This window comes from Scardinius erythrophthalmus (assembly GCF_964197995.2).
Source record: "Scardinius erythrophthalmus genome assembly, chromosome: 9".
NCBI lineage: Eukaryota > Metazoa > Chordata > Actinopteri > Cypriniformes > Leuciscidae > Scardinius > Scardinius erythrophthalmus.
In genome coordinates, this window is record NC_138229.1 from 2,157,748 (window position 1) to 2,185,281 (window position 27,534).

The window sequence follows — 27,534 nt, forward strand, 5'->3', positions numbered from 1 at the left end:
TTGGATTCGCCGTGTTTGGATGCCGATGTAGGTTCGCAAAGCCATGAGCATCAATAGTATCGCAACGACCTCCATTGTTGATGGAAGGCTTGTTCGAGATGCATCGGAGCAGCACGGACCGATCGGAGCTGCGGGAGTGTTTGGAGAGCATACGACTCCTTGTGCTTTTGGATCGCTTTCGCAGTGCTTTGAGGTCATGAGCCGATCGGCCTGCGAGAAGCCGAACCATCTCGAACAAGCCTGGTGTGTTTGTGTTTGCCGCTGCCACGCTAGCAATGCTGGGCAACATGAGATGTATACAGTGACGTAAGATCTGGCTCTCTGGCCTTGTGGAAAGGCAAACCGGATCTTAGAGAGCTCGTCAGTCGAACCAACTCCGGACTGACAATAGCTCTGGCTCTGAACTGGCACCCGGTTCATGCTGGTGGAAAAGGGCTATGTGTGAGTATTAATTCAGCACTTTCGGGTAGATCGATAGAATGAAATTTCCTTATTCCTTTATATCCGCGGGACTCGCATGTGGCGCTAGCAATCTGTCTCTCATTAGCAATCGCGACCTGCTTCATACCACAGTCATGTTAAAAACATCAATGTATTCACTCATCCTTAAACATTATTAGATCCTTCGGCATGACGACAAGTTCCATAATTCCGCTTATGCGTCATCAACCTAAATCTTTGTTATTGTAAGAGGTTAGCAAGCCTGGTTAGTACCTGGATGGGAGACCTCCTGAGAAAACCAGGTTGCTGCTGGAAGAGGTGTTAGTGAGGCCAGCAGGGGGTGCTCACCCTTGGTCTATGTGGGACCTAACGCCCCAGTGTAGTGATCGGGACACTATACTGTCAAAGAGCACCATCCTTCCAATGAGACTTTAAACCGAGGTCCTGACTCTCTTTAAAAATCCCAGGATGTTCTTCGAAAAAGAGTAGAGGTGTAACCCCGGCATCCTGGCCAAATTTGCCCTTGGCCTCTGTCCATCATGGCCTCCTAATCCTCCCCATATACTGATTGGCTTCATCACTGTCTCCTCTCCACCATTAAGCTGGTGTGTGGTGGGCGTTCTGGCCCAATATGGCTGCCCGTCGCATCATCCAGGTGGATGCTGCACATTGGTGGTGGTTGAGGATATTCCCCTTTCCATGTAGAGCGCTTTGAGTACCCAGAAAAGCGCTATATAAGTGTAACAAATTATTATTATTATTATTAAAATGTAGATGCAGAATTTAACGCTTTAAAATATGGACACAATTTAAGTTCATTTACAGTGTTCAGAGAAAACAGACAGAAAAAAGTTTTACAATATGGTTACCGTTTTAAATTTTCCTCGTATTGAATTTTTGTTAGCCTATTTGTTGTTGCATGTGTCGTAGTTCCATTTGTAATATGTTGTAGAGTTCATTTAGATATCTGATATTCAAATTTCATAAAATTTCATGTCAACATAACATGTTCTAGTTGTTTTGAACTTTACACATGCATTGAGTGAACTGATGAGTATTACTCACCATAGCCTATCTATGTGCTTTTGGGTCTGTTAAATATGCTGTGGAATATGTTTGTGTGATGTGTTAATAAATCATGTGATTTTAAGATCCAGGATCATTTTTGATAAATTAGGGATGGGTCACATTACCTGAAAAGAAATTTGTGCATGAACAAATGCACAAATTTGCATGATCTCAAAATGTTTATTGGTATATACCATGCAAATAACACATATCAACTGTATTCAAAATGAAATATTAAAGTCGGATCTTAAAGTTAACAAAAGTAATAAAAAGAAATAAACATCTAGGTACTGTATCTAAATGACACGTTTAACAAAAAGTGTCCCACCTTACTTGCATTCAATCTACCAAAAGGGGATTTTAACATCGATGCCATAGAAGAATCATTCCCTCAGAAATGTTTACTTCTGCCTTCAAAGACAATTAAATAACAGTCCAATTGCATGTGTAATATAGGCTTGTCAGGCTTGGTACATCAGAGTCTGTAGAAATGGTTTCTTGAAAAAGAAGAACTGTCAGCTATTCACTTTATGTGAGATGAATATCTGCTATAAGAAGTGGTGACAAGTGGAATTGTACACTAAGAATTAATGAGTCACAAAAGAAGAGAAGAGGAATCTATAGCAGTACTTCTTTTAATAAACACAAAACAATGGAGATAATCTACACTGGAGAACACATTGTGCAATGCAAGACAAAGAACTGAATAAACTGAGTGCTATATAGAAGCAGGCAAACAAAGGGAGCTAAATGAAACACAGGTGAAGTTAATTAGTGACTAACAGACTATCATGGTTAACTTGTAGCTCAACATGAGTTCCTAAAAGAGCAGCCAAAAGTGTGATTGCAAAGGAACATTCTCTCAACCCCAGGTCAGGACTGCACACGGATTAAGCGCTGTAGTATTTTAGTGACTGCAATATTCAGGCTCCACACGGATTGAGGACAGCTTTCCAGCTATACGGTGACGCACCTTTGCTGTTTTAGGCTTGTGTTTTTTTCTCCATCAACTGACTTGATTTAGTGCAACTAAAAAATGTTAGTTTAAGCAAATGTATAGATATTGTCTTTTATTTTAACTGTCCTTGTGAAAAAGTACACTTTAGCATGCTTTAAAAAGAAGAGTACATATTTTTTAAAATAAACCTATAAAAAATATATACTTAAGGGCAAGAATGTAATGTTTTCAGACTTAATTGCATGTTTATGCATATTTTAAGTGTATATTAAACAGTCCTTTGTTTGACTGAAGTACATCTTTATTTGTAATCCATTTCATAATTACTTGTATTGTTTAAAGTGTACATGTATTTAATGTCACTCCTGCCAGCAGAAGCGCTATGATAGCCACCAGAGGGCACTTCTCCCTAGACCTTTACCATTTCCATAAACCTTTGCCTGGACTCATTTTAGTGTGATTACATCCACCTGGTGGCTATCATAGGCACTTTGGCTGGCAGGTGTGACACTTATGAAAGTGTACGGTGTGTACACTTAAGTGGCTTTTTATAATTCATCAGTGTTATTATCTGCAAGTGGACCTACAGGTTTTTTTTTTTTTTTTAATTTAATCATTATTGTTCTTTCAAGATACTACAGGTACACATCCAATACCAATAATTGCCTTATTTTTTTATTTTTTTTACAATGGTACATGGTAATTCAAAGATTATAGGGTTTTCCAGACAGCAACATAGGGTCGGCCCACATCTGGTACACATGGATTACACACGGCCCAGATGTGGGCCGGATTTGGGCCGACACTATGTTGCTGTCTGGGTTTCTTATATGGTTTACTTTTCTGTTGCAAACTAATCTGGTTGTGCTATTTTATCTAATGCAACTTCCATTCTCAAAGCTTTGACCTTTTATCAAAAATATTACATTCTTAAACCAAACGGCATGATTTCACTGAATCCACTCTTCATTGTAGGCTTTAAAGATCAACATGGAGAAAATCATCCTAATATTCCCTCTGATATTGCTGGTGCTGCATATACAAGGAGGAGAGTTCTCCAAAAATCCAGTTTGTTTGCCTGCCCAAGCTCCACAGCCGGAAGTCGTGGAGTTCGACAATACAATCTATGCCACTTGTGAAGTAACTCCCAGCCCCAATTTGCCACGTAACCAGCCAAAGATCTTTGGGCAAATCCTCTTCAAGCAGCTCTTCCCCAATGGAGATTTAGAAGTGAAAATCAACCTCCGTGGTTTGCCTGCCATCGATCCTCAAGAGCGTGCCGTGCACATCCATCAGTATGGAGACCTCAGTCAAGGCAGCATCACTGTTGGTCCTCATTATAATCCAAACGGCGTTGACCACCCTCATCCTGGAGACCTGGGCAACTTCGCTTCCGAGCAAGGAGTTATAAGGCAGTTCCTGACGCTTCCAGGCGCCAAGCTCTTTGGGCCTTATTCCATTCTGGGACGTGCGGTGGTGGTTCATGAGAAGGAGGATGATCTGGGAATGGATTCAGATAAGGAGTGTGCTGGACCGATAATTGCTTTGGGTGTGATTGGTATTACTACTCCAAGTCTGTGGCAGAAGACTGAAGTGCTCCCCAAGAAAAAATGTGGAGGAAGGCACTGAGAGTCAAAGATGAGGGAGTCAGATATGGTGGAAGGGCAGATTCAAATAGGATAATCATGGTTTTCCTTGTGTATTCTTTGTATGTGTCCTACATTAAAGTATATTTCATAACCTGAACATTCCCATGTTTTTTTTTTCTTGGTCTTTTCAGAGGCTTTTTGGCCATAGCTTCCAATAGTAAATGCACTCTTAAATACAAATGTAGGGTGAATGCAGGTAAAGTGGGCCGTTTAGTTTGATTTACTGTGCTCAATGGGTTAACACTTTAGGAGCATGACAATGGCCTTTAAAGATACACTATTTCTTTAAATGATCAAATGGTTTTGGTTGATGCAATATGACACTGGAGGGTGTGGCTACATCTCAAGGGAAGACACCCTTATTGTTGACGGTAGACATAACCTCTGACATAAGATTTTATTTTCTAAATTATAAGGTTTCTCGCTAAATGTCAACAAATGGGTATATTATTCTGACAGTTTACTACAGTTAACAAGGAATCAAAGTGCAAAAATTATTTTAAAATGTGTTGGTTTTCTTGTAAAGTGTTTAAAGTGACAATATGTAAGATTTTTGTAATAAAATAACCAAAACTCACTTGCAAAGTGTGATGCAGTTGTGTACTTCCAGTATCCTAAAAGTTCCCAAAAATGTTTAATTTCAGAGAAATTCCAATTTTAAATAATGGCTCGTCCATGTTCACTTCCGCTCGTACTGCCATAGTAACCTTTGCCACAGACTGCGTTACGTCTAGCTGCACGCTCCTGGAGTTGTTTCGTTCAAACATTATGGACCATGGCAAGCAGACTTTGGGACAAAAGGAGAACTAAAACGAGGATCAATATTGTGGTGTTTTTGAGATGCCGAGAGCTCCACGTCCGTGACAAACTTCAACTTAAGTCAAGTCATCTTCATTTATATAGCGCTTTTAACAATGTAGATTGTTTCAAAGCAGCTTTACAGAGATAAACGTATAATTTAAGGTAGAGATTGTTATGGCTTTACAGCGGTTCTTTAATAAAGTTATTTTACAGCTAAAGTTAGTTTGATTGATTCGCTTCCATCGCAACGATAATTTGTTATTAAATTAGGGGCCGCCAAGACGAAACCATTCTCTCTACACAGACTTTAAACGCGAACCTGTGAGAAACGCTGATGGCGTTCACATGCGCATTAAGAATTGGTTCTATAGTTATGTGCGTTTGATTATATGTGCGCAGGTTTGAAATTCACTACAAACCAAGCCTGAACAAAGTACTGGTCTTTCCTTATAAATTTTGATACAGAATTTATTTTATTTGTCTCTTCGGGGTAGGTTGCGAATTGAATTTTCCCGACGACGCTTTATCTGTAGAGTGGGAAAGGGATCCTCCATAGGGAGAGACTAGTTGGCACTTCAGCACAGCGTTGTCATCGGGTCCAGGCGAAGGTCCTTCGTCAGATCAGGATACGGCCTGGATCCAGCCGGCTGTGGGAAAACCTCAGGATAAACAAAGACACTAAAATTAGCATAGATGCCATTCTTCTTATGATGTAACGAGGAAAATCAGGATTTATGGGAAGTGTTCCCGGTTCCGGCTGACCTAATCTATGCAGCCTAACATTGAATTTTAAAAGTCTATAATGTATTATGTGAATGCTAGCTCAAAAAGATGTGTTTTTAGTCTAGCTTTGAACTGACAGAGTGTGTCTGCTTCCCGGACAATGTTAGGAAGACTGTTCCAGAGTTTTGGTGCTAAATAGGAGAAGGATCTACCGCCAGCAGTCGATTTTGATATTCTAGGTATTATTAACTGGCCGGAATTTTGAGATCGCAATAGACGTGAAGGACTATAATGCGTTAAGAGCTCGCTCAAGTACTGCAGAGCTAAACCATTCAGTGCTTTGTAAGTAATCAGCAATATTTTAAAATTGATGCGATGTTTAATCGGGAGCCAGTGCAGTGTTGACAGAACTGGGCTAATATGGTCATACTTCCTGGTTCTGGTAAGAACTCGAGCTGCTGCGTTTTGAACCAGCTGTAGTTTGTTTATTAAGCGTGCAGGGCAACCACCCAGTAGAGCATTACAATAATCTAGCCCTGACGTCATGAACGCATGAACTAATTGTTCCGCATTTGTCAATGAGAGCATATGACGTAATTTAGATATATTTTTAAGATGGAAAATGCGGTTTTACAGATACTAGACACGTGACTTTCAAATGAAAGATTGGTATCAAAGAGCACTTTATTAGGCAGGTGAGCAAATGTGCATAAAACTAATCAATGTTATACAGCTTAACATGATGAAATGTTAGAATATGATCAGTAGGTTATTCTAACGTTCATCTAGCTTACTGCTAGTCTCATACAGACAAACAAACATATAGAATAACATTATAACTTTCAACACACTCAAATGCAGTTTAGTGTGATAGTGTAGACCAAGTGAAACAGCGCTGCGTTACCTCACAAGTTTAATTCGCCAAATAAACTGACTTGTTAACCCACTTCCACCAAGGCAGTGCTGGTGCTGGTTCGGAGCTAGAGCCTAGTTTCAAATCGGTTCTTTGTTTTTCCACACCCAAAGCACCAGCCCTGAACCAGGAAAAGTGGTTCTTGAGTAGCACCAAAACATTGCTGGTCTAGAAGTAAGAACCGCTTGCACTGGGGGCTCGGGGCGGGGTTACCGTGACCAACAAGATGAACAGAAACTTTTGACCGCCATTTTTCAAATAGCAGCTAATCGAGCTAATAGCAGCTTGATTGTAATCTCTGTCTATGCAAGTTACGGCGAGCTGCACGAACACGTTGGATTCGCCGTGTTTGGATGCCGATGTAGGTTCGCAAAGCCATGAGCATCAATAGTATCGCAACGACCTCCATTGTTGATGGAAGGCTTGTTCGAGATGCATCGGAGCAGCACGGACCGATCGGAGCTGCGGGAGTGTTTGGAGAGCATACGACTCCTTGTGCTTTTGGATCGCTTTCGCAGTGCTTTGAGGTCATGAGCCGATCGGTCTGCGAGAAGCCGAACCATCTCGAACAAGCCTGGTGTGTTTGTGTTTGCCGCTGCCACGCTAGCATTGCTGGGCAACATGAGATGTATACAGTGACGTAAGATCTGGCTCTCTGGCCTTGTGGAAAGGCAAACCGGATCTTATGCCTCGTTTCCACTGAGCAGTACGGTACGGTACGGGACAGTACGGTACGGTTCGGGTCTGTTAACCATGATCTGGCTAGCGTTTCCACTGCCAACAGTACCCTTACTTGATAGGCGTGGTGTTTCGATCGACGTCATTTTCGCGCGAAGAAGAACATAGTAAACTACAATGGATGACATGCAGCAGATCTTATTCTTGCTCCTCGACATGTTTGTCACAAGAAGACAAGCGCCGACATTAGGCTTTTCTCAATATCAAGTACGCAAAGTTTGTACTTGCCATGTGCGACTCCTACATGCAAATGGTACAGCGCGTTCTTAAAAGCGTCGCTGATACACCGGTTATCTCGGTTACTCTGTCTGTACATTTTAAGCAACAATAAAACGAAATATGTTATAAAACACCACTCTGCCTCTTTTCGTTTTCATTTAAATAAATTAAACATTATAGGGACACAAATGTGGTTCATGCGCAACGCATATTGATTATTCACTGCACGTTATACGTTATTCTATTTATAACGAAACGAAATTTAAAACACAACCCTAACGTTACCTCTTTTCGTTTAAAAAAATAAATAAAATAAACATATTCCAGGCAATATATGCATTTGTACAAATGTTGCAATAAACATCAGTGATAATCTTGTAATAAAAAATGACAAGAAACCATATTTCTTTTTGTAAAATTTCAGTTTTATCAATAATAGCCTATATAAAAGTTTAAGTAAAGTACAAGAAGCTATACAATAAGAAATAAAGCAAACAATTAAGTCAAATATCCAAATGCAGCGCTCTAACATTACAAGTAGTTAAACACAAATAACGTTAATATAAAACTAAACTTAGCCCTCAGCCAAAACGATTGACAGGGAACTCATTATATATTCACGAGACCAAAGATCGCCCGTTAGGTCTACACAAAACGAATTATAGCTTATGTTTAACCACTACCGTCGGAGTCTGCGACGAACGCCGAGGCAAGGCTCATCCAGCCGGGAAACATGAGCGCCGAGCGCCCGCTGACCCAGCTAACAATTTAACGTTCTGGGAACGTTCTGGGAACGTTAGTTTTTGGTTCCCAGAACGTTCCTATTGGTTAGCCAGGAAAGTTTTCTTTACGTTAATAGAACGTTCCCTATAGGTTAGGGGAACGTTCCCGGAACGTTCCCGAAAGGTTCCCAGAACGTTCCCGAAAGGTTCCCGCAAGGTTCTCGTAACGTTCCCGGAAGGTTAGGGGAACGTTCCCGGAACGTTGCCGAAAGGTTCCCAGAACGTTCCCGGAACGTTCTCCTAACGTCTACACATCCTGATATGCCTGTACACAAATTGTAGGTCTACAAACAACATATTCTACATTGTTTATTGTTCAAACACTTAAGAATCCTATGAATATATTATTACAATAAATTGAATTTACAGAAACTATCACTAATAAGTAAATCAATCAGTTTGTATTAAATAAATAAATCAGCACACAATCCATGTTTTTGTTTATTCATTGTTTAATTATCAACCTAAAATAAGTCATTAAAAACAGCGTTAGCAAAATGTATTCAGGAACAGTAATTTACATTTAATATTTCAAACATGAAAATATTTCAAATAAAACTGCACAAACATTTTAATTAAAACGATCTTTTTGCAAACTGTAGCCTATAACTTTGGCTATAAAGTTGAAAAAGTATTCATTTATATACAATATACATGAATGTGCCAATCTTCACTCCGCTCAAAACATTTAAACTCCCAACACCATCTGCAAATTTAACAAGAAAATAAAAAGACAACGCGTTACATGGACACACAATCCCATGCCAAAATTCAAGCCCTGTAATGGCATTAATATTCATCTGGAGCAAATGAAAAGAGTGAGGTGGGATTGTGGATCACAATTGGGATCACAAGCTGTAGGAGATATGAGCACGAGCGCTGCTGGTATCATGTATTTATTCAGATATTTCAGCATCAATGTGTATAGAAAAATTTATATATTTCAAAACAATACATTGCATTTATTTATATTGCACTATTTATTATTTCAGACTACAAATCAAAAAAGGAATGTTTTATATAGGGGTAAGGATACCCATATTAAGCCTCTCTCTCTGAAGTCAAATAAAAAACAGAGAAAATAATATTTAAGTCTAGTGAACTCTGACCTGCGAATTCGCTCTACCTTTTATGTATAAGTCTCACCTCCAATGAAGAATTTGAAAACCTGTAACTGCTGTGTTGTTTATGAGAAAGAAAGTGAAAAAAAGTTTGAAACTGCTATCAATTTTTTTTTTTTAATCTCTGTGACTTTACACCTACAAATTCCACTGTCACAGGTGCTCAGTTTTGCTATAATGAAACCCTCACAGAACATGGTAATAATCAGCCATCCATGCAAAAGCAAAGGTCGGTGTAGTTTACAGGTGCATCTGTCCAGGCCAACATCTGATGCCTTGATGCCTTCCGCTGGGATCCCAGAAAACCTGAAATAAAAAAATAGTACAGTTCAAAATCTATCATACATACATCTCATCTGGTATCACAAATTATCATTCCAGGTTCACTTTAAGATATGCTCAATATTAGTGCTGCACAATATTGAAAAATTTAGAGTTTATTTAGAGATATCAGCCGTATGGTTTAGTGCATGCGCTAACGGCTCCAGGTTTGTATCTGGTAAATTACCCCACTAATAATGCCCAGAATGGTACCAAACTACTACAGTAGTACAAATAGGTTCTGTACTCATTAAACGAGGCATTGGAAAGTTTGTAAGTACATCAGGAGTTTATTTAAATAACACTTGCCTGACGGCGAATGCTACTGCTGATGTTGACGTCACTTTATGAGTACAGAACCTATTTGTACTACTCATTTTCCCCGACATAGAGCAGACCGGCACACAACAAAAACTGCTGTTCGGATGTTCCCTTTTCTGATATTTTAGCCTTCGTGACATTTTAATTAAAACAGAAGTAAGAATTTTAGTGTAATAAGCAAAAATTAACAGTAAACTCAGAGATCACCTACCGCTGCAGATGTGTACGGAAGTGAAAAGCGGAAATGCTTAGACCTCTTTCCGGTTCAACCGCTGGGCGCTCCGCATAACCTCTATTGGGGGGATTTTGTAGAGGAGTGAACCTGCATAGAAAATTACAATAGATAACAAGCATAGATAAATACAATAGAAGAAAAACACAGTTGAAATAAGCAGTGCATTATGTTTTTCAGTTAAATCTAACTTATCAGGTACAGAAATTGATTTATCAAAATGTAAAATAAGTCTTCAGTGTAAAAATAAAATAACTATAAAATTAATGTATCTTTGCTAAAGCTACAAGTCATTCTCTCTTTTGATGTTTGATCACCATTGGCGACACAAACAGCTGCGGGTACGTTAGGCTGCTGTCCCTTTAAGACGAATGCGCAGAACTAATATAAATGACACGCATCCGTTTTCTTTCTGTTTAAAACACAAGACAAGAGGAAACTCGCCATTTTGACTTCATTTTGCGTGCACGTGTCTGTTTAAGCTAAAAAAAAAAGTGAAAGAGAACTGAATTCGGCTAAACTCACCTTCTTCATCTACTGACTGTGGATGGCATCAAGGTCTTGTCCTGAAGAATACAGGGCCAAACAATAGGGATTTTATCTCATCTGGTAACAAGAGCAAAGCCATAACTTTAAGAACTCTAATGATATATTTACCCCCTGATATTGCATTGGGGATATCAATTCAAACATTTTTAAAGGCTAAGAGTATGAGCCACAGCTGCCCAAGATATCTAGGGGTTGCAAATTAGTCATGGCTATAAACCTGTATGCATGGCATCTACTTTGTATTTTTTATAAAGCAATGTTCTATGCATTTGTCCCTGTCAAATAAACATTAAATAAATAAATCTGTGAAAAATAACTGCCTAAAGTTGTCGACCCCCTGAACCGCATTTAAAAGTACAAAGAATTTCAGTATTGATCAATAAAAAAAAATAAAAAAATACATAAATACCTTTGAGTTGGACAGTATGTTGTCAGTCTCATTGGCCAACATAATTCAAAACAGACCTAAAGAAATAAAATAAAATATAGTAATCATCAGGATATCATGTTATCATAATAGTTAAATGAATTATTATAACTATGACCATTATAATATTGTATTAGTCGCCTATTATTTAGCTGATTATTTAGCTTACAGGCTTCTCAAGGACAATCTCACTGAAAAAACTTGGGGTTAATGATTTTAAAATGTGAGACTTATTTCAAAAGCATAAATCTTACAGACCCCAAACCTTTGGACAGCAGTGCACTGCATGTTTGAGGTGGTTTTGCTTACTAGTCATATGGTTCATAGAGATTTTCTTGGACAGGGAGTGCAGCAGGCCATCACAGCATGATGATCTAGGAACATAACATGCTGTTTGTCACAGAGCCAAAAATATTACATGTGATAGGTTTATTACAAGGAACCAAGCTAGAACAGAGGTGAAATGCAGAAAAGATAAATATATACAAATCTTAAGATAATATATTGTGAAATAAATGCATATGGAATTATCATCATTAAACAATAACTCACCCCTTGTTGTAGAGTTTTATTTTTTCTCTCGCTATTCTGAAATCACATTTTAGCAATATTGGTAAGTAACGTCACTGATTAAGTTAACAATACAGTGCATTCTTTTTGGTTAGCCTAAATAAATTAGCTTACTTCCCATTGACAAATTACCAGCAAAACTATCAAAAACTGTTATCTACACTAAATATGTGTTTAAAAACCCAAACTTTCATAAATAAGACCTCAACTTAACGTAACTTAGGCCTAACGTTGTCTTTTGAAACCGGTTAGCTAGCGTAGATGCTAACGGACTTTTTCAAAGACATAAAATCATTTCTTTAAAATAAATATTTAACAGAAGCGTGTCAATTACACGTAAGAAATGTGTCAGGGGCGTTTGTGTGTATTATTTGTGAGATTTTGTTGTCTAAACTTACCTGAAAGCAGTGAAACCAACAGCGAGAGACGGGAGTTTTGTTGTTTGTCAGTTGTCGATGACGTTTCCATCTGCTCTCGAGCAGCGCACGTGCTCCAGTGTTTGATCACGCGCATGCGCATTAAAACACTTCAAAGTCATGCAGCATTTAAATAAACATATAGAATTAAAATATAACATAATTTAAAATATCATTAATAAAAAGTTATTGCGAATAGATCTGAACGTTGTTGGTTATCTTATAACCTTAGGGGACCGTACTGACGACGTTGTCAGTTGGTAATCTGCCTGTTAATAGTAGGCTAAGTGATATTAAAATAATAACCTGCAGAGAACGTTCCCAGAACGTTCTCTTTAGGTTATACAAATAAAACCTAAAACCTGCAAGGAAACGTTCTGGGAAGGTTCTCTTTAGGTTATAAAAATTAAACCTAAAAATAACCTGCAGGGAACGTTCTGGGAAGGTTCTCTTTAGGTTATTAAATAACAACCTGCAGGGAACGTTCCCAGAACGTTCTCTTTAGGTTATAAATTTAAACCTAAAAATAACCTACAGGGAACGTTCTGGGAACGTTCCCTTAAAGTTATAAAAATAGATCCTAAAAATAACCTACAGGGAATGTTCCCAGAACGTTCTCTTTAGGTTATAAATTTAAACCTAAAAATAACCTACAGGGAACGTTCTGGGAACGTTCCCTTAAAGTTATAAAAATATATCCAAAAAATAACCTACAGGGAATGTTCCCAGAACGTTCTCTTTAGGTTATAAATTTAAACCTAAAAATAACCTACAGGGAACGTTCTGGGAACGTTCCCTTAATGTTATAAACAAAGATCCTAAAAATAACCTACAGGGAACGTTCCCAGAACGTTCTTGTTTGGTTCCCAAAAAAATAACCAAATGGGAACCAAACGGGAACGTTAGGGGAACGTTCTGTGTTTGCTGGGGAACGCATGGATCTCACAACCGGGAAAAAAAAATCATCTTTATAAATAAACCACAGATTTGAGCTTTAAACAACTACATTCTCGCCTGAAAAACTCTTAAAATGACATTTCGTGATACAGTAACAGTAGTATTATATTAAACTGTATATTAAAAAATGGCGCTTCTTATGTTGTCATTCCTCTTGTAGCACGCGCAAGTGACGATTCTCTGTCAACCAATCAACGTCCTGCAGTGAGTCTAGCTCCACCTTTTAGTACCGTTCCACTGTGCTAGGTACCCCAATGGAAGGGTACCTAAAAAGTGGTACGGTACGGTTCGGCATTTTGGTACCATTCACAACTTTTGATAGTGGAAACGCAAATAAATGCGTACCGTTCCGTACCGTACCGTACCGTACCGTACCGCTCAGTGGAAACGAGGCATTAGAGAGCTCGTCAGTCGAACCAACTCCGGACTGGCAATAGCTCTGGCTCTGAACTGGCACCCGGTTCATGCTGGTGGAAAAGGGCTATGTGTGAGTATTAATTCAGCACTTTCGGGTAGATCGATAGAATGAAATTTCCTTATTCCTTTATATCCGCGGGACTCGCATGTGGCGCTAGCAATCTGTCTCTCATTAGCAATCGCGACCTGCTTCATACCACAGTCATGTTAAAAACATCAATGTATTCACTCATCCATAAACATTATTAGATCCTTCGGCATGACGACAAGTTCCATAATTCCGCTTATGCGTCATCAACCTAAATCTTTGTTATTGTAAGAGGTTAGCAAGCCTGGTTAGTACCTGGATGGGAGACCTCCTGAGAAAACCAGGTTGCTGCTGGAAGAGGTGTTAGTGAGGCCAGCAGGGGGTGCTCACCCTTGGTCTATGTGGGACCTAACGCCCCAGTGTAGTGATCGGGACACTATACTGTCAAAGAGCACCATCCTTCCAATGAGACTTTAAACCGAGGTCCTGACTCTCTTTAAAAATCCCAGGATGTCCTTCGAAAAAGAGTAGAGGTGTAACCCCAAATTTGCCCCTTGGCCTCTGTCCATCATGGCCTCCTAATCATTCCCATATACTGATTGGCTTCATCACTGTCTCCTCTCCACCATTAAGCTGGTGTGTGGTGGGCGTTCTGGCCCAATATGGCTGCCCGTCGCATCATCCCGGTGGATGCTGCACATTGGTGGTGGTTGAGGATATTCCCCTTTCCATGTAAAGCGCTTTGAGTAACCAGAAAAGCGCTATATAAGTGTAACAAATTATTATTATGATTAAAATGTAGATGCAGAATTTAACGCTTTAAAATATGGACACAATTTAAGTTCATTTACAGTGTTCAGAGAAAACAGACAGAAAAAAGTTTTACAATATGGTTACCGTTTTAAATTTTCCTCGTATTGAATTTTTGTTAGCCTATTTGTTGTTGCATGTGTCATAGTTCCATTTGTAATATGTTGTAGAGTTCATTAAGATATCTGATATTCAAATTTCATAAAATTTCATGTCAACATAACATGTTCTAGTTGTTTTGAACTTTACACATGCATTGAGTGAACTGATGAGTATTACTCACCATAGCCTATCTATGTGCTTTTGGGTCTGTTAAATATGCTGTGGAATATGTTTGTGTGATGTGTTAATAAATCATGTGATTTTAAGATCCAGGATCATTTTTGATAAATTAGGGATGGGTCACATTACCTGAAAAGAAATTTGTCTGGAGTGCATGATCTCAAAATTTTTATTGGTATATACACCATGCAAATAACACATACAGTATCAACTGTATTCAAAATGAAATATTAAAGTCGGACCTTAAAGTTAACAAAAGTAATAAAAAGAAATAAACATCTAGGTACTGTATCTAAATGACACGTTTAACAAAAAGTGTCCCACCTTACTTGCATTCAATCTACCAAAAGGGGATTTTAACATCGATGCCATAGAAGAATCATTCCCTCAGAAATGTTTACTTCTGCCTTCAAAGACAATTAAATAACAGTCCAATTGCATGTGTAATATAGGCTTGTCAGGCTTGGTACATCAGAGTCTGTAGAAATGGTTTCTTGAAAAAGAAGAACTGTCAGCTATTCACTTTATGTGAGATGAATATCTGCTATAAGAAGTGGTGTCAAGTGGAATTGTACACTAAGAATTAATGAGTCACAAATGAAGAGAAGAGGAATCTATAGCAGTACTTCTTTTAATAAACACAAAACAATGGAGATAATCTACACTGGAGAACACATTGTGCAATGCAAGACAAAGAACTGAATAAACTGAGTGCTATATAGAAGCAGGCAAACAAAGGGAGCTAAATGAAACACAGGTGAAGTTAATTAGTGACTAACAGACTATCATGGTTAACTTGTAGCTCAACATGAGTTCCTAAAAGAGCAGCCAAAAGTGTGATTGCAAAGGAACATTCTCTCAACCCCAGGTCAGGACTGCACACGGATTAAGCGCTGTAGTATTTTTGTGACTGCAATATTCAGGCTCCACACGGATTGAGGACAGCTTTCCAGCTATACGGTGACGCACCTTTGCTGTTTTAGGCTTGTGTTTTTTTCTCCATCAACTGACTTGATTTAGTGCAACTAAAAAACGTTAGTTTAAGCAAATGTATAGATATTGTCTTTATTTTACCTGTCTTTGTGAAAAAGTACACTTTAGCATGCTTGAAAAAAGAAGAGTACGTATTATTGAAAATAAACCTATAAAAAATATATACTTGAGTGCAAGAATGTAATGTTTTCAGACTTAATTGCATGTTTATGCATATTTTAAGTGTATATTAAACAGTCCTTTGTTTGACTGAAGTACATCTTTATTTGTAATCCATTTCATAATTACTTGAATTGTTTAAAGTGTACATGTATTTAATGTCACTCCTGCCAGCAGAAGCGCTATGATAGCCACCAGAGGGCACTTCTCCCTAAACCTTTTCCATTTCCATAAACCTTTGCCTGGACTCATTTTAGTGTGATTACATCCACCTGGTGGCTATCATAGGCACTTTGGCTGGCAGGTGTGACACTTATGAAAGTGTACGGTGTGTACACTTAAGTGGCTTTTTATAATTCATCAGTGTTATTATCTGCAAGTGGACCTACAGGTTTTTATTTTTTTTTATTTTTAATCATTATTGTTCTTTCAAGATACTACAGGTACACATCCAATACCAATAATTGCCTTATTTTTTATTTTTTTTTACAATGGTACATAGCAATTCAAAGATTATAGGGTTTTCCAGACAGCAACATAGTGTCGGCCCACATCTGGTACACATGGATTACACACGGCCCAGATGTGGGCCGGATCTGGGCCGACACTATGTTGCTGTCTGGGTTTCTTATCTGGTTTTCCGTTGCAAACTAATCTGGTTGTGCTATTTTATCTAATGCAACTTCCATTCTCAAAGCTTTGACCTTTTATCAAAAATATTACATTCTTAAACCAAACGGCATGATTTCACTGAATCCACTCTTCATTGTAGGCTTTAAAGATCAACATGGAGAAAATCATCCTAATATTCCCTCTGATATTGCTGGTGCTGCATATACAAGGAGGAGAGTTCTCCAAAAATCCAGTTTGTTTGCCTGCCCAAGCTCCACAGCCGGAAGTCGTGGAGTTCGACAACACAATCTATGCCACTTGTGAAGTAACTCCCAGCCCCAATTTGCCACGTAACCAGCCAAAGATCTTTGGGCAAATCCTCTTCAAGCAGCTCTTCCCCAATGGAGATTTAGAAGTGAAAATCAACCTCCGTGGTTTGCCTGCCATCGATCCTCAAGAGCGTGCCGTGCACATCCATCAGTATGGAGACCTCAGTCAAGGCAGCATCACTGTTGGTCCTCATTATAATCCAAACGGCGTTGACCACCCTCATCCTGGAGACCTGGGCAACTTCGCTTCCGAGCAAGGAGTTATAAGGCAGTTCCTGACGCTTCCAGGCGCCAAGCTCTTTGGGCCTTATTCCATTCTGGGACGTGCGGTGGTGGTTCATGAGAAGGAGGATGATCTGGCAATGGATTCAGATAAGGAGTGTGCTGGACAGATAATTGCTTTGGGTGTGATTGGTATTACTACTCCAAGTCTGTGGCAGAAGACTGAAGTGCTCCCCAAGAAAAAATGTGGAGGAAGGCACTGAGAGTCAAAGATGAGGGAGTCCGATATGGTGGAAGGGCAGATTCAAATAGGATAATCATGGTTTTCCTTGTGTATTCTTTGTATGTGTCCTACATTAAAGTATATTTCATAACCTGAACATTCCCATGTTTTTTTTTCTTTGTCTTTTCAGAGGCTTTTTGGCCATAGCTTCCAATAGTAAATGCACTCTTAAAAACAAATGTAGGGTGAATGCAGGTAAAGTGGGCCGTTTAGTTTGATTTACTGTGCTCAATGGGTTAACACTTTAGGAGCATGACAATGGCCTTTAATTAAAGATACACTATTTCTTTAAATGATCAAATGGTTTTGGTTGATGCAATATGACACTGGAGGGTGTGGCTACATCTCAAGGGAGGACACCCTTATTGTTGAAGGTAGACATAACCTCTGACATAAGATTTTATTTTCCGAATTATAAGGTTTCTCGCTAAATGTCATCAAATGGGTATATTATTCTGACAGTTTGTTCCTACAGTTAACAGGGAATCAAAATGCTAAAATTATTTTAAAATGTGTTGGTTTTCTTGTAAAGTGTTTAAAGCGACAATATGTAAGATTTTTGTAATAAAATAACCAAAACTCACTTGCAAAGTGTGATGCATTTCCTGCAGTTGTGTACTTCCAGTATCCCAAAAGTTCCCAAAGATTTTTAATTCCAATTTTAAATAATGGCTCGTCCATGTTCACTTGTCGCCTGTCAATGACGTAATAACCACGTTATCCCTGGTTTCCGCTCGTACTGCCATAGTAACCTTTGCCACAGACACGTTACGTCTAGCTGCACGCTCATGGAGTTGTTTCGTTCAAACATTATGGACCATGGCAAGCAGACTTTGGGACAAAAGGAGAACTAAAACGAGGATCAATATCGGCATGGTGTTTTCGAGATGCCGAGAGCTCCACGTCCGTGACAAACTTCGACTTGACAGAGACGTCTTGCATGTACTTTAAGTCAAGTCATCATTTATATAGCGCTTTTAACAATGTAGATTGTTTCAAAGCAGCTTTACAGAGATAAACGTATAATTTAAGGTAACAGAGATTGTTTTGGCTTTACAGCGGTTCTTTATTAAAGTTATTTTACAGCTAAAGTTAGTTTGATTCGCTTCCATCGGAAAGATAATTTGTTATTAAATTAGGGGCCGCCAAGACGAAACCATTCTCTCTACACAGACTTTAAACGCGAACCTGTGAGAAACGCTGATGGCGTTCACATGCGCATTAAGAATTGGTTCTATAGTTATGTGCGTTTGATTACATGTGCGCAGGTTTGGAATTCACTACAAACCAAGCCTAAACAAAGTACTGGTCTTTCCTTATAAATTTTGATACAGAATTGATTTTATTTGTCACTTCGGGGTAGGTCGCGAATTAAATTTTCCCGACGACGCTTTATCTGTAGAGTGGGAAAGGGATCCTCCATAGGGAGAGACTAGTTGGCACTTCAGCACAGCGTTGTCATCGGGTCCAGGCGAAGGTCCTTCGTCAGATCAGGATACGGCCTGGATCCAGCCGGCTGTGGGAAAACCTCAGGATAAACAAAGACACTAAAATTAGCATAGATGCCATTCTTCTTATGATGTAACGAGGAAAATCAGGATTTATGGGAAGTGTTCCCGGTTCCGGCTGACCTAATCTATGCAGCCTAACATTGAATTTTAAAAGTCTATAATGTATTATGTGAATGCTAGCTCAAAAAGATGTGTTTTTAGTCTAGCTTTGAACTGACAGAGTGAGTCTGCTTCCCGGACAATGTTAGGAAGACTGTTCCAAAGTTTTGGTGCTAAATAGGAAAAGGATCTACCGCCAGCAGTCGATTTTGATATTCTAGGTATTATTAACTGGCCGGAATTTTGAGATCGCAATAGACGTGAAGGACTATAATATGTTAAGAGCTCGCTCAAGTACTGCAGAGCTAAACCATTTAGTGCTTTGTACGTGATCAGCAATATTTTAAAATTGATGCGATGTTTAATAGGGAGCCAGTGCAGTGTTGACAGAACTGGGCTAATATGGTCATACTTCCTGGTTCTAGTAAGAACTCGAGCTGCTGCATTTTGAACCAGCTGTAGTTTGTTTATTAAGCATGCAGGGCAACCACCCAGTAGAGCATTACAATAATCTAGTCTTGACGTCATGAACGCATGAACTAATTGTTCCGCATTTGTCAATGAGAGCATATGACGTAATTTAGATATATTTTTAAGATGGAAAATGCGGTTTTACAGATACTAGACACGTGACTTTCAAATGAAAGATTGGTATCAAAGAGCACTTTATTAGACAGGTGAGCAAATGTGCATAAAACTAATCAATGTTATACAGCTTAACATGATGAAATGCTAGAATATGATCAGTAGGTTATTCTAACGTTCATCTAGCTTACTGCTAGTCTCATACAGACAAACAAACATATAGAATAACATTACAACTTTCAACACACTCAAATGCAGTTTAGTGTGATAGTGTAGAACAAGTGAAACAGCGCTGCGTTACCTCACAAGTTTAATTCGCCAAATAAACTGACTTGTTAACCCTCTTCCACCAAGGCAGTGCTGGTGCTGGTTCGGAGCTAGAGCCTAGTTTCAAATCGGTTCTTTGTTTTTCCACACCCAAAGCACCAGCCCTGAACCAGGAAAAGTGGTTCTTGAGTAGCACCAAAACATTGCTGGTCTAGAAGTAAGAACCGCTTGCACTGGGGGCTGGGGGCGGGGTTACCGTGACCAACAAGACGAACAGAAACTTGTGACCGCCATTTTTCAAATAGCAGCTAATCGAGCTAATAGCAGCTTGATTGTAATCTCCGTCTATGCAAGTTACGGCGAGCTGCACGAACACGTTGGATTCGCCGTGTTTGGATGCCGATGTAGGTTCGCAAAGCCATGAGCATCAATAGTATCGCAACGACCTCCATTGTTGATGGAAGGCTTGTTCGAGATGCATCGGAGCAGCACGGACCGATCGGAGCTGCGGGAGTGTTTGGAGAGCATACGACTCCTTGTGCTTTTGGATCGCTTTCGCAGTGCTTTGATGTCATGAGCCGATCGGTCTGCAAGAAGCCGAACCATCTCGAACAAGCCTGGTGTGTTTGTGTTTGCCGCTGCCACGCTAGCATTGCTGGGCAACATGAGATGTATACAGTGACGTAAGATCTGGCTCTCTGGCCTTGTGGAAAGGCAAACCGGATCTTAGAGAGCTCGTCAGTCGAACCAACTCCGGACTGGCAATAGCTCTGGCTCTGAACTGGCACCCGGTTCATGCTGGTGGAAAAGGGCTATGTGTGAGTATTAATTCAGCACTTTCGGGTAAATCGACAGAATGAAATTTCCTTATTCCTTTATATCCGCGGGACTCGCATGTGGCGCTAGCAATCTGTCTCTCATTAGCAATCGCGACATGCTTCATACCACAGTCATGTTAAAAACATCAATGTATTCACTCATCCATAAACATTATTAGATCCTTCGGCATGACGACAAGTTCCATAATTCCGCTTATGCGTCATCAACCTAAATCTTTGTTATTGTAAGAGGTTAGCAAGCCTGGTTAGTACCTGGATGGGAGACCTCCTGAGAAAACCAGGTTGCTGCTGGAAGAGGTGTTAGTGAGGCCAGCAGGGGGTGCTCACCCTTGGTCTATGTGGGACCTAACGCCCCAGTGTAGTGATCGGGACACTATACTGTCAAAGAGCACCATCCTTCCAATGAGACGTTAAACCGAGGTCCTGACTCTCTTTAAAAATCCCAGGATGTTCTTCGAAAAAGAGTAGAGGTGTAACCCCGGCATCCTGGCCAAATTTGCCCTTGGCCTCTGTCCATCATGGCCTCCTAATCATCCCCATATACTGATTGGCTTCATCACTGTCTCCTCTCCACCATTAAGCTGGTGTGTGGTGGGCGTTCTGGCCCAATATGGCTGCCCGTCGCATCATCCAGGTGGATGCTGCACATTGGTGGTGGTTGAGGATATTCCCCTTTCCATGTAGAGCGCTTTGAGTACCCAGAAAAGCGCTATATAAGTGTAACAAATTATTATTATTATTAAAATGTAGATGCAGAATTTAACGCTTTAAAATATGGACACAATTTAAGTTCATTTACAGTGTTCAGAGAAAACAGACAGAAAAAAGTTTTACAATATGGTTACCGTTTTAAATTTTCCTCGTATTGAATTTTTGTTAGCCTATTTGTTGTTGCATGTGTCGTAGTTCCATTTGTAATATGTTGTAGAGTTCATTAAGATATCTGATATTCAAATTTCATAAAATTTCATGTCAACATAACATGTTCTAGTTGTTTTGAACTTTACACATGCATTGAGTGAACTGATGAGTATTACTCACCATAGCCTATCTATGTGCTTTTGGGTCTGATAAATATGCTGTGGAATATGTTTGTGTGATGTGTTAATAAATCATGTGATTTTAAGATCCAGGATCATTTTTGATAAATTAGGGATGGGTCACATTACCTAAAAAGAAATTTGTCTGGAGTGCATGATCTCACAATGTTTATTGGTATTTACCATGCAAATAACACATATCAACTGTATTCAAAATGAAATATTAAAGTCGGACCTTAAAGTTAACAAAAGTAATAAAAAGAAATAAACATCTAGGTACTGTATCTAAATGACACGTTTAACAAAAAGTGTCCCATCTTACCTGCATTCAATCTACCAAAAGGGGATTTTAACATCGATGCCATAGAAGAATCATTCCCTCAGAAATGTTTACTTCTGCCTTCAAAGACAATTAAATAACAGTCCAATTGCATGTGTAATATAGGCTTGTCAGGCTTGGTACATCAGAGTCTGTAGAAATGGTTTCTTGAAAAAGAAGAACTGTCATCTATTCACTTTATGTGAGATGAATATCTGCTATAAGAAGTGGTGACAAGTGGAATTGTACACTAAGAATTAATGAGTCACAAAAGAAGAGAAGAGGAATCTATAGCAGTACTTCTTTTAATAAACACAAAACAATGGAGATAATCTACACTGGAGAACACATTGTGCAATGCAAGACAAAGAACTGAATAAACTGAGTCCTATATAGAAGCAGGCAAACAAAGGGAGCTAAATGAAACACAGGTGAAGTTAATTAGTGACTAACAGACTATCATGGTTAACTTGTAGCTCAACATGAGTTCCTAAAAGAGCAGCCAAAAGTGTGATTGCAAAGGAACATTCTCTCAACCCCAGGTCAGGACTGCACACGGATTAAGCGCTGTAGTATTTTAGTGACTGCAATATTCAGGCTCCACACGGATTGAGGACAGCTTTCCAGCTATACGGTGACGCACCTTTGCAGTTTTAGGCTTGTGTTTTTTTCTCCATCAACTGACTTGATTTAGTGCAACTAAAAAATGTTAGTTTAAGCAAAAGTATAGATATTGTCTTTTATTTTACCTGTGCTTTAAAAAGAAGAGTACATATTATTGAAAATAAACCTATAAAAAAATATATACTTGAGTGCAAGAATGTAATGTTTTCAGACTTAATTGCATGTTTATGCATATTTTAAATGTATATTAAACAGTCCTTTGTTTGACTGAAGTACATCTTTATTTGTAATCCATTTCATAATTACTTGAATTGTTTAAAGTGTACATGTATTTAATGTCACTCCTGCCAGCAGAAGCGCTATGATAGCCACCAGAGGGCACTTCTCCCTAGACCTTTACCATTTCCATAAACCTTTGCCTGGACTCATTTTAGTGTGATTACATCCACCTGGTGGCTATCATAGGCACTTTGGCTGGCAGGTGTGACACTTATGAAAGTGTACGGTGTGTACACTTAAGTGGCTTTTTATAATTCATCAGTGTTATTATCTGCAAGTGGACCTACAGGTTTTTTTTTTTTAATCATTATTTTACTTTCAAGATACTACAGGTACACATCCAATACCAATAATCTGCCTTTTTTTTTTTTTTTTTCTCAAAGCTTTGACCTTTTATCAAAAATATTCCATTCTTAAACCAAACAGCATGATTTCACTGAATCCACTCTTCATTGTAGGCTTTAAAGATCAACATGGAGAAAATCATCCTAATATTCCCTCTGATATTGCTGGTGCTGCATATACAAGGAGGAGAGTTCTCCAAAAATCCAGTTTGTTTGCCTGCCCAAGCTCCACAGCCGGAAGTCGTGGAGTTCGACAACACAATCTATGCCACTTGTGAAGTAACTCCCAGCCCCAATTTGCCACGTAACCAGCCAAAGATCTTTGGGCAAATCCTCTTCAAGCAGCTCTTCCCCAATGGAGATTTAGAAGTGAAAATCAACCTCCGTGGTTTGCCTGCCATCGATCCTCAAGAGCGTGCCGTGCACATCCATCAGTATGGAGACCTCAGTCAAGGCAGCATCACTGTTGGTCCTCATTATAATCCAAACGGCGTTGACCACCCTCATCCTGGAGACCTGGGCAACTTCGCTTCCGAGCAAGGAGTTATAAGGCAGTTCCTGACGCTTCCAGGCGCCAAGCTCTTTGGGCCTTATTCCATTCTGGGACGTGCGGTGGTGGTTCATGAGAAGGAGGATGATCTGGGAATTGATTCAGATAAGGAGTGTGCTGGACAGATAATTGCTTTGGGTGTGATTGGTATTACTACTCCAAGTCTGTGGCAGAAGACTGAAGTGCTCCCCAAGAAAAAATGTGGAGGAAGGCACTGAGAGTCAAAGATGAGGGAGTCCGATATGGTGGAAGGGCAGATTCAAATAGGATAATCATGGTTTTCCTTGTGTATTCTTTGTATGTGTCCTACATTAAAGTATATTTCATAACCTGAACATTCCCATGTTTTTTTTCTTTGTCTTTTCAGAGGCTTTTTGGCCATAGCTTCCAATAGTAAATGCACTCTTAAAAACAAATGTAGGGTGAATGCAGGTAAAGTGGGCCGTTTAGTTTGATTTACTGTGCTCAATGGGTTAACACTTTAGGAGCATGACAATGGCCTTTAATTAAAGATACACTATTTCTTAAATGATCAAATGGTTTTGGTTGCTGCAATATGACACTGGAGGGTGTGGCTACATCTCAAGGGAGGACACCCTTATTGTTGAAGGTAGACATAACCTCTGACATAAGATTTTATTTTCCGAATTATAAGGTTTCTCGCTAAATGTCAACAAATGGGTATATTATTCTGACAGTTTGTTCCTACAGTTAACAGGGAATCAAAATGCTAAAATTATTTTAAAATGTGTTGGTTTTTTTGTAAAGTGTTTAAAGCGACAATATGTAAGATTTTTGTAATAAAATAACCAAAACTCACTTGCAAAGTGTGATGCATTTCCTGCAGTTGTGTACTTCCAGTATCCCAAAAGTTCCCAAAGATTTTTAATTCCAATTTTAAATAATGGCTCGTCCATGTTCACTTGTCGCCTGTCAATGACGTAATAACCACGTTATCCCTGGTTTCCGCTCGTACTGCCATAGTAACCTTTGCCACAGACTGCGTTACGTCTAGCTGCACGCTCCTGGAGTTGTTTCGTTCAAACATTATGGACCATGGCAAGCAGACTTTGGGACAAAAGGAGAACTAAAACGAGGATCAATATCGGCATGGTGTTTTCGAGATGCCGAGAGCTCCACGTCCGTGACAAACTTCGACTTGACAGAGACGTCTTGCATGTACTTTAAGTCAAGTCATCATTTATATAGCGCTTTTAACAATGTAGATTGTTTCAAAGCAGCTTTACAGAGATAAACGTATAATTTATGGTAACAGAGATTGTTTTGGCTTTACAGCGGTTCTTTAATAAAGTTATTTTACAGCTAAAGTTAGTTTGATTCGCTTCCATCGGAATGATAATTTGTTATTAAATTAGGGGCCGCCAAGACGACACCATTCTCTCTACACAGACTTTAAACGCAAACCTGTGAGAAACGCTGATGGCGTTCACATGCGCATTAAGAATTGGTTCTATAGTTATGTGCGTTTGATTACATGTGCGCAGGTTTGGAATTCACTACAAACCAAGCCTAAACAAAGTACTGGTCTTTCCTTATAAATTTTGATACAGAATTTATTTTATTTGTCACTTCGGGGTAGGTCGCGAATTGAATTTTCCCGACGACGCTTTATCTGTAGAGTGGGAAAGGGATCCTCCATAGGGAGAGACTAGTTGGCACTTCAGCACAGCGTTGTCATCGGGTCCAGGCGAAGGTCCTTCGTCAGATCAGGATACGGCCTGGATCCAGCCGGCTGTGGGAAAACCTCAGGATAAACAAAGACACTAAAATTAGCATAGATGCCATTCTTCTTATGATGTAACGAGGAAAATCAGGATTTATGGGAAGTGTTCCCGGTTCCGGCTGACCTAATGTATGCAGCCTAACATTGAATTTTAAAAGTCTATAATGTATTATGTGAATGCTAGCTCAAAAAGATGTGTTTTTAGTCTAGCTTTGAACTGACAGAGTGAGTCTGCTTCCCGGACAATGTTAGGAAGACTGTTCCAAAGTTTTGGTGCTAAATAGGAAAAGGATCTACCGCCAGCAGTCGATTTTGATATTCTAGGTATTATTAACTGGCCGGAATTTTGAGATCGCAATAGACGTGAAGGACTATAATGCGTTAAGAGCTCGCTCAAGTACTGCAGAGCTAAACCATTTAGTGCTTTGTACGTGATCAGCAATATTTTAAAATTGATGCGATGTTTAATAGGGAGCCACTGCAGTGTTGACAGAACTGGGCTAATATGGTCATACTTCCTGGTTCTAGTAAGAACTCGAGCTGCTGCATTTTGAACCAGCTGTAGTTTGTTTATTAAGCGTGCAGGGCAACCACCCAGTAGAGCATTACAATAATCTAGCCTTGACGTCATGAACGCATGAACTAATTGTTCCGCATTTGTCAATGAGAGCATATGACGTAATTTAGATATATTTTTAAGATGGAAAATGCGGTTTTACAGATACTAGACACGTGACTTTCAAATGAAAGATTGGTATCAAAGAGCACTTTATTAGACAGGTGAGCAAATGTGCATAAAACTAATCAATGTTATACAGCTTAACATGATGAAATGCTAGAATATGATCAGTATGTTATTCTAACGTTCATCTAGCTTACTGCTAGTCTCATACAGACAAACAAACATATAGAATAACATTATAACTTTCAACACACTCAAATGCAGTTTAGTGTGATAGTGTAGAACAAGTGAAACAGCGCTGCATTACCTCACAAGTTTAATTCGCCAAATAAACTGACTTGTTAACCCTCTTCCACCAAGGCAGTGCTGGTGCTGGTTCGGAGCTAGAGCCTTTCAAATCGGTTCTTTGTTTTTCCACACCCAAAGCACCAGCTCTGAACCAGGAAAAGTGGTTCTTGAGTAGCACCAAAACATTGCTGGTCTAGAAGTAAGAACCGCTTGCACTGGGGGCTCGGGGCGGGGTTACCGTGACCAACAAGATGAACAGAAACTTGTGACCGCCATTTTTCAAATAGCAGCTAATCGAGCTAATAGCAGCTTGATTGTAATCTCCATCTATGCAAGTTACGGCGAGCTGCACGAACACGTTGGATTCGCCGTGTTTGGATGCCGATGTAGGTTCGCAAAGCCATGAGCATCAATAGTATCGCAACGACCTCCATTGTTGATGGAAGGCTTGTTCGAGATGCATCGGAGCAGCACGGACCGATCGGAGCTGCGGGAGTGTTTGGAGAGCATACGACTCCTTGTGCTTTTGGATCGCTTTCGCAGTGCTTTGATGTCATGAGCCGATCGGTCTGCGAGAAGCCGAACCATCTCGAACAAGCCTGGTGTGTTTGTGTTTGCCGCTGCCACGCTAGCATTGCTGGGCAACATGAGATGTATACAGTGACGTAAGATCTGGCTCTCTGGCCTTGTGGAAAGGCAAACCGGATCTTAGAGAGCTCGTCAGTCGAACCAACTCCGGACTGGCAATAGCTCTGGCTCTGAACTGGCACCCGGTTCATGCTGGTGGAAAAGGGCTATGTGTGAGTATTAATTCAGCACTTTCGGGTAGATCGACAGAATGAAATTTCCTTATTCCTTTATATCCGCGGGACTCGCATGTGGCGCTAGCAATCTGTCTCTCATTAGCAATCGCGACATGCTTCATACCACAGTCATGTTAAAAACATCAATGTATTCACTCATCCATAAACATTATTAGATCCTTCGGCATGACGACAAGTTCCATAATTCCGCTTATGCGT

The 27,534-nt window shown here is 39.6% G+C and overlaps 3 protein-coding genes and 1 long non-coding RNA gene across 5 annotated transcripts; 3 read left to right on the top strand and 1 right to left on the bottom strand.

Moving 5' to 3' along the window:
- Positions 1 to 2,261: 2,261 nt before the first annotated feature.
- On the top strand, positions 2,262 to 4,212 carry LOC308695918 (extracellular superoxide dismutase [Cu-Zn]-like). The gene is made up of 2 exons (XM_081374187.1): positions 2,262 to 2,473; positions 3,443 to 4,212. The coding sequence occupies exon 2, from the start codon at positions 3,458 to 3,460 to the stop codon at positions 4,094 to 4,096; it is 639 nt and encodes a 212-aa protein (XP_081230313.1). The 5' UTR covers positions 2,262 to 2,473; positions 3,443 to 3,457; the 3' UTR covers positions 4,097 to 4,212.
- A 4,526-nt stretch (positions 4,213 to 8,738) lies between these two features.
- LOC308695843 lies at positions 8,739 to 11,949 on the bottom strand. 2 transcript variants are annotated; one of them, XR_014030740.1, is made up of 6 exons: positions 11,816 to 11,949; positions 11,573 to 11,637; positions 11,246 to 11,301; positions 10,813 to 10,853; positions 10,267 to 10,377; positions 8,739 to 9,719 (listed from the first exon to the last, which is right to left on the bottom strand). It is a non-coding gene; the product is annotated as an uncharacterized lncRNA (long non-coding RNA). The 2 variants fall into 2 exon arrangements; XR_014030741.1 differs by having other exon boundaries at positions 10,813 to 10,893.
- Positions 11,950 to 15,487: 3,538 nt separating this feature from the next.
- On the top strand, positions 15,488 to 17,436 carry LOC308696462 (extracellular superoxide dismutase [Cu-Zn]-like). Its single transcript, XM_081375209.1, has 2 exons — positions 15,488 to 15,703; positions 16,668 to 17,436. Exon 2 carries the CDS (start codon positions 16,683 to 16,685, stop codon positions 17,319 to 17,321), a length of 639 nt encoding a protein of 212 aa, XP_081231335.1. The 5' UTR covers positions 15,488 to 15,703; positions 16,668 to 16,682; the 3' UTR covers positions 17,322 to 17,436.
- A 5,011-nt stretch (positions 17,437 to 22,447) lies between these two features.
- Positions 22,448 to 24,133, top strand: LOC308696464 (extracellular superoxide dismutase [Cu-Zn]-like). The gene is made up of 2 exons (XM_081375211.1): positions 22,448 to 22,635; positions 23,363 to 24,133. The coding sequence occupies exon 2, from the start codon at positions 23,378 to 23,380 to the stop codon at positions 24,014 to 24,016; it is 639 nt and encodes a 212-aa protein (XP_081231337.1). The 5' UTR covers positions 22,448 to 22,635; positions 23,363 to 23,377; the 3' UTR covers positions 24,017 to 24,133.
- The last annotated feature ends 3,401 nt before the right edge of the window (positions 24,134 to 27,534 follow it).

Coding starts and splice junctions, on each gene's coding strand:
- LOC308696464 (XM_081375211.1), top strand. CDS start 23,378: ATGGAGAAAATCATCCTAATATTCCCTCTGATATTGCTGGTGCTGCAT.
- LOC308695918 (XM_081374187.1), top strand. CDS start 3,458: ATGGAGAAAATCATCCTAATATTCCCTCTGATATTGCTGGTGCTGCAT.
- LOC308696462 (XM_081375209.1), top strand. CDS start 16,683: ATGGAGAAAATCATCCTAATATTCCCTCTGATATTGCTGGTGCTGCAT.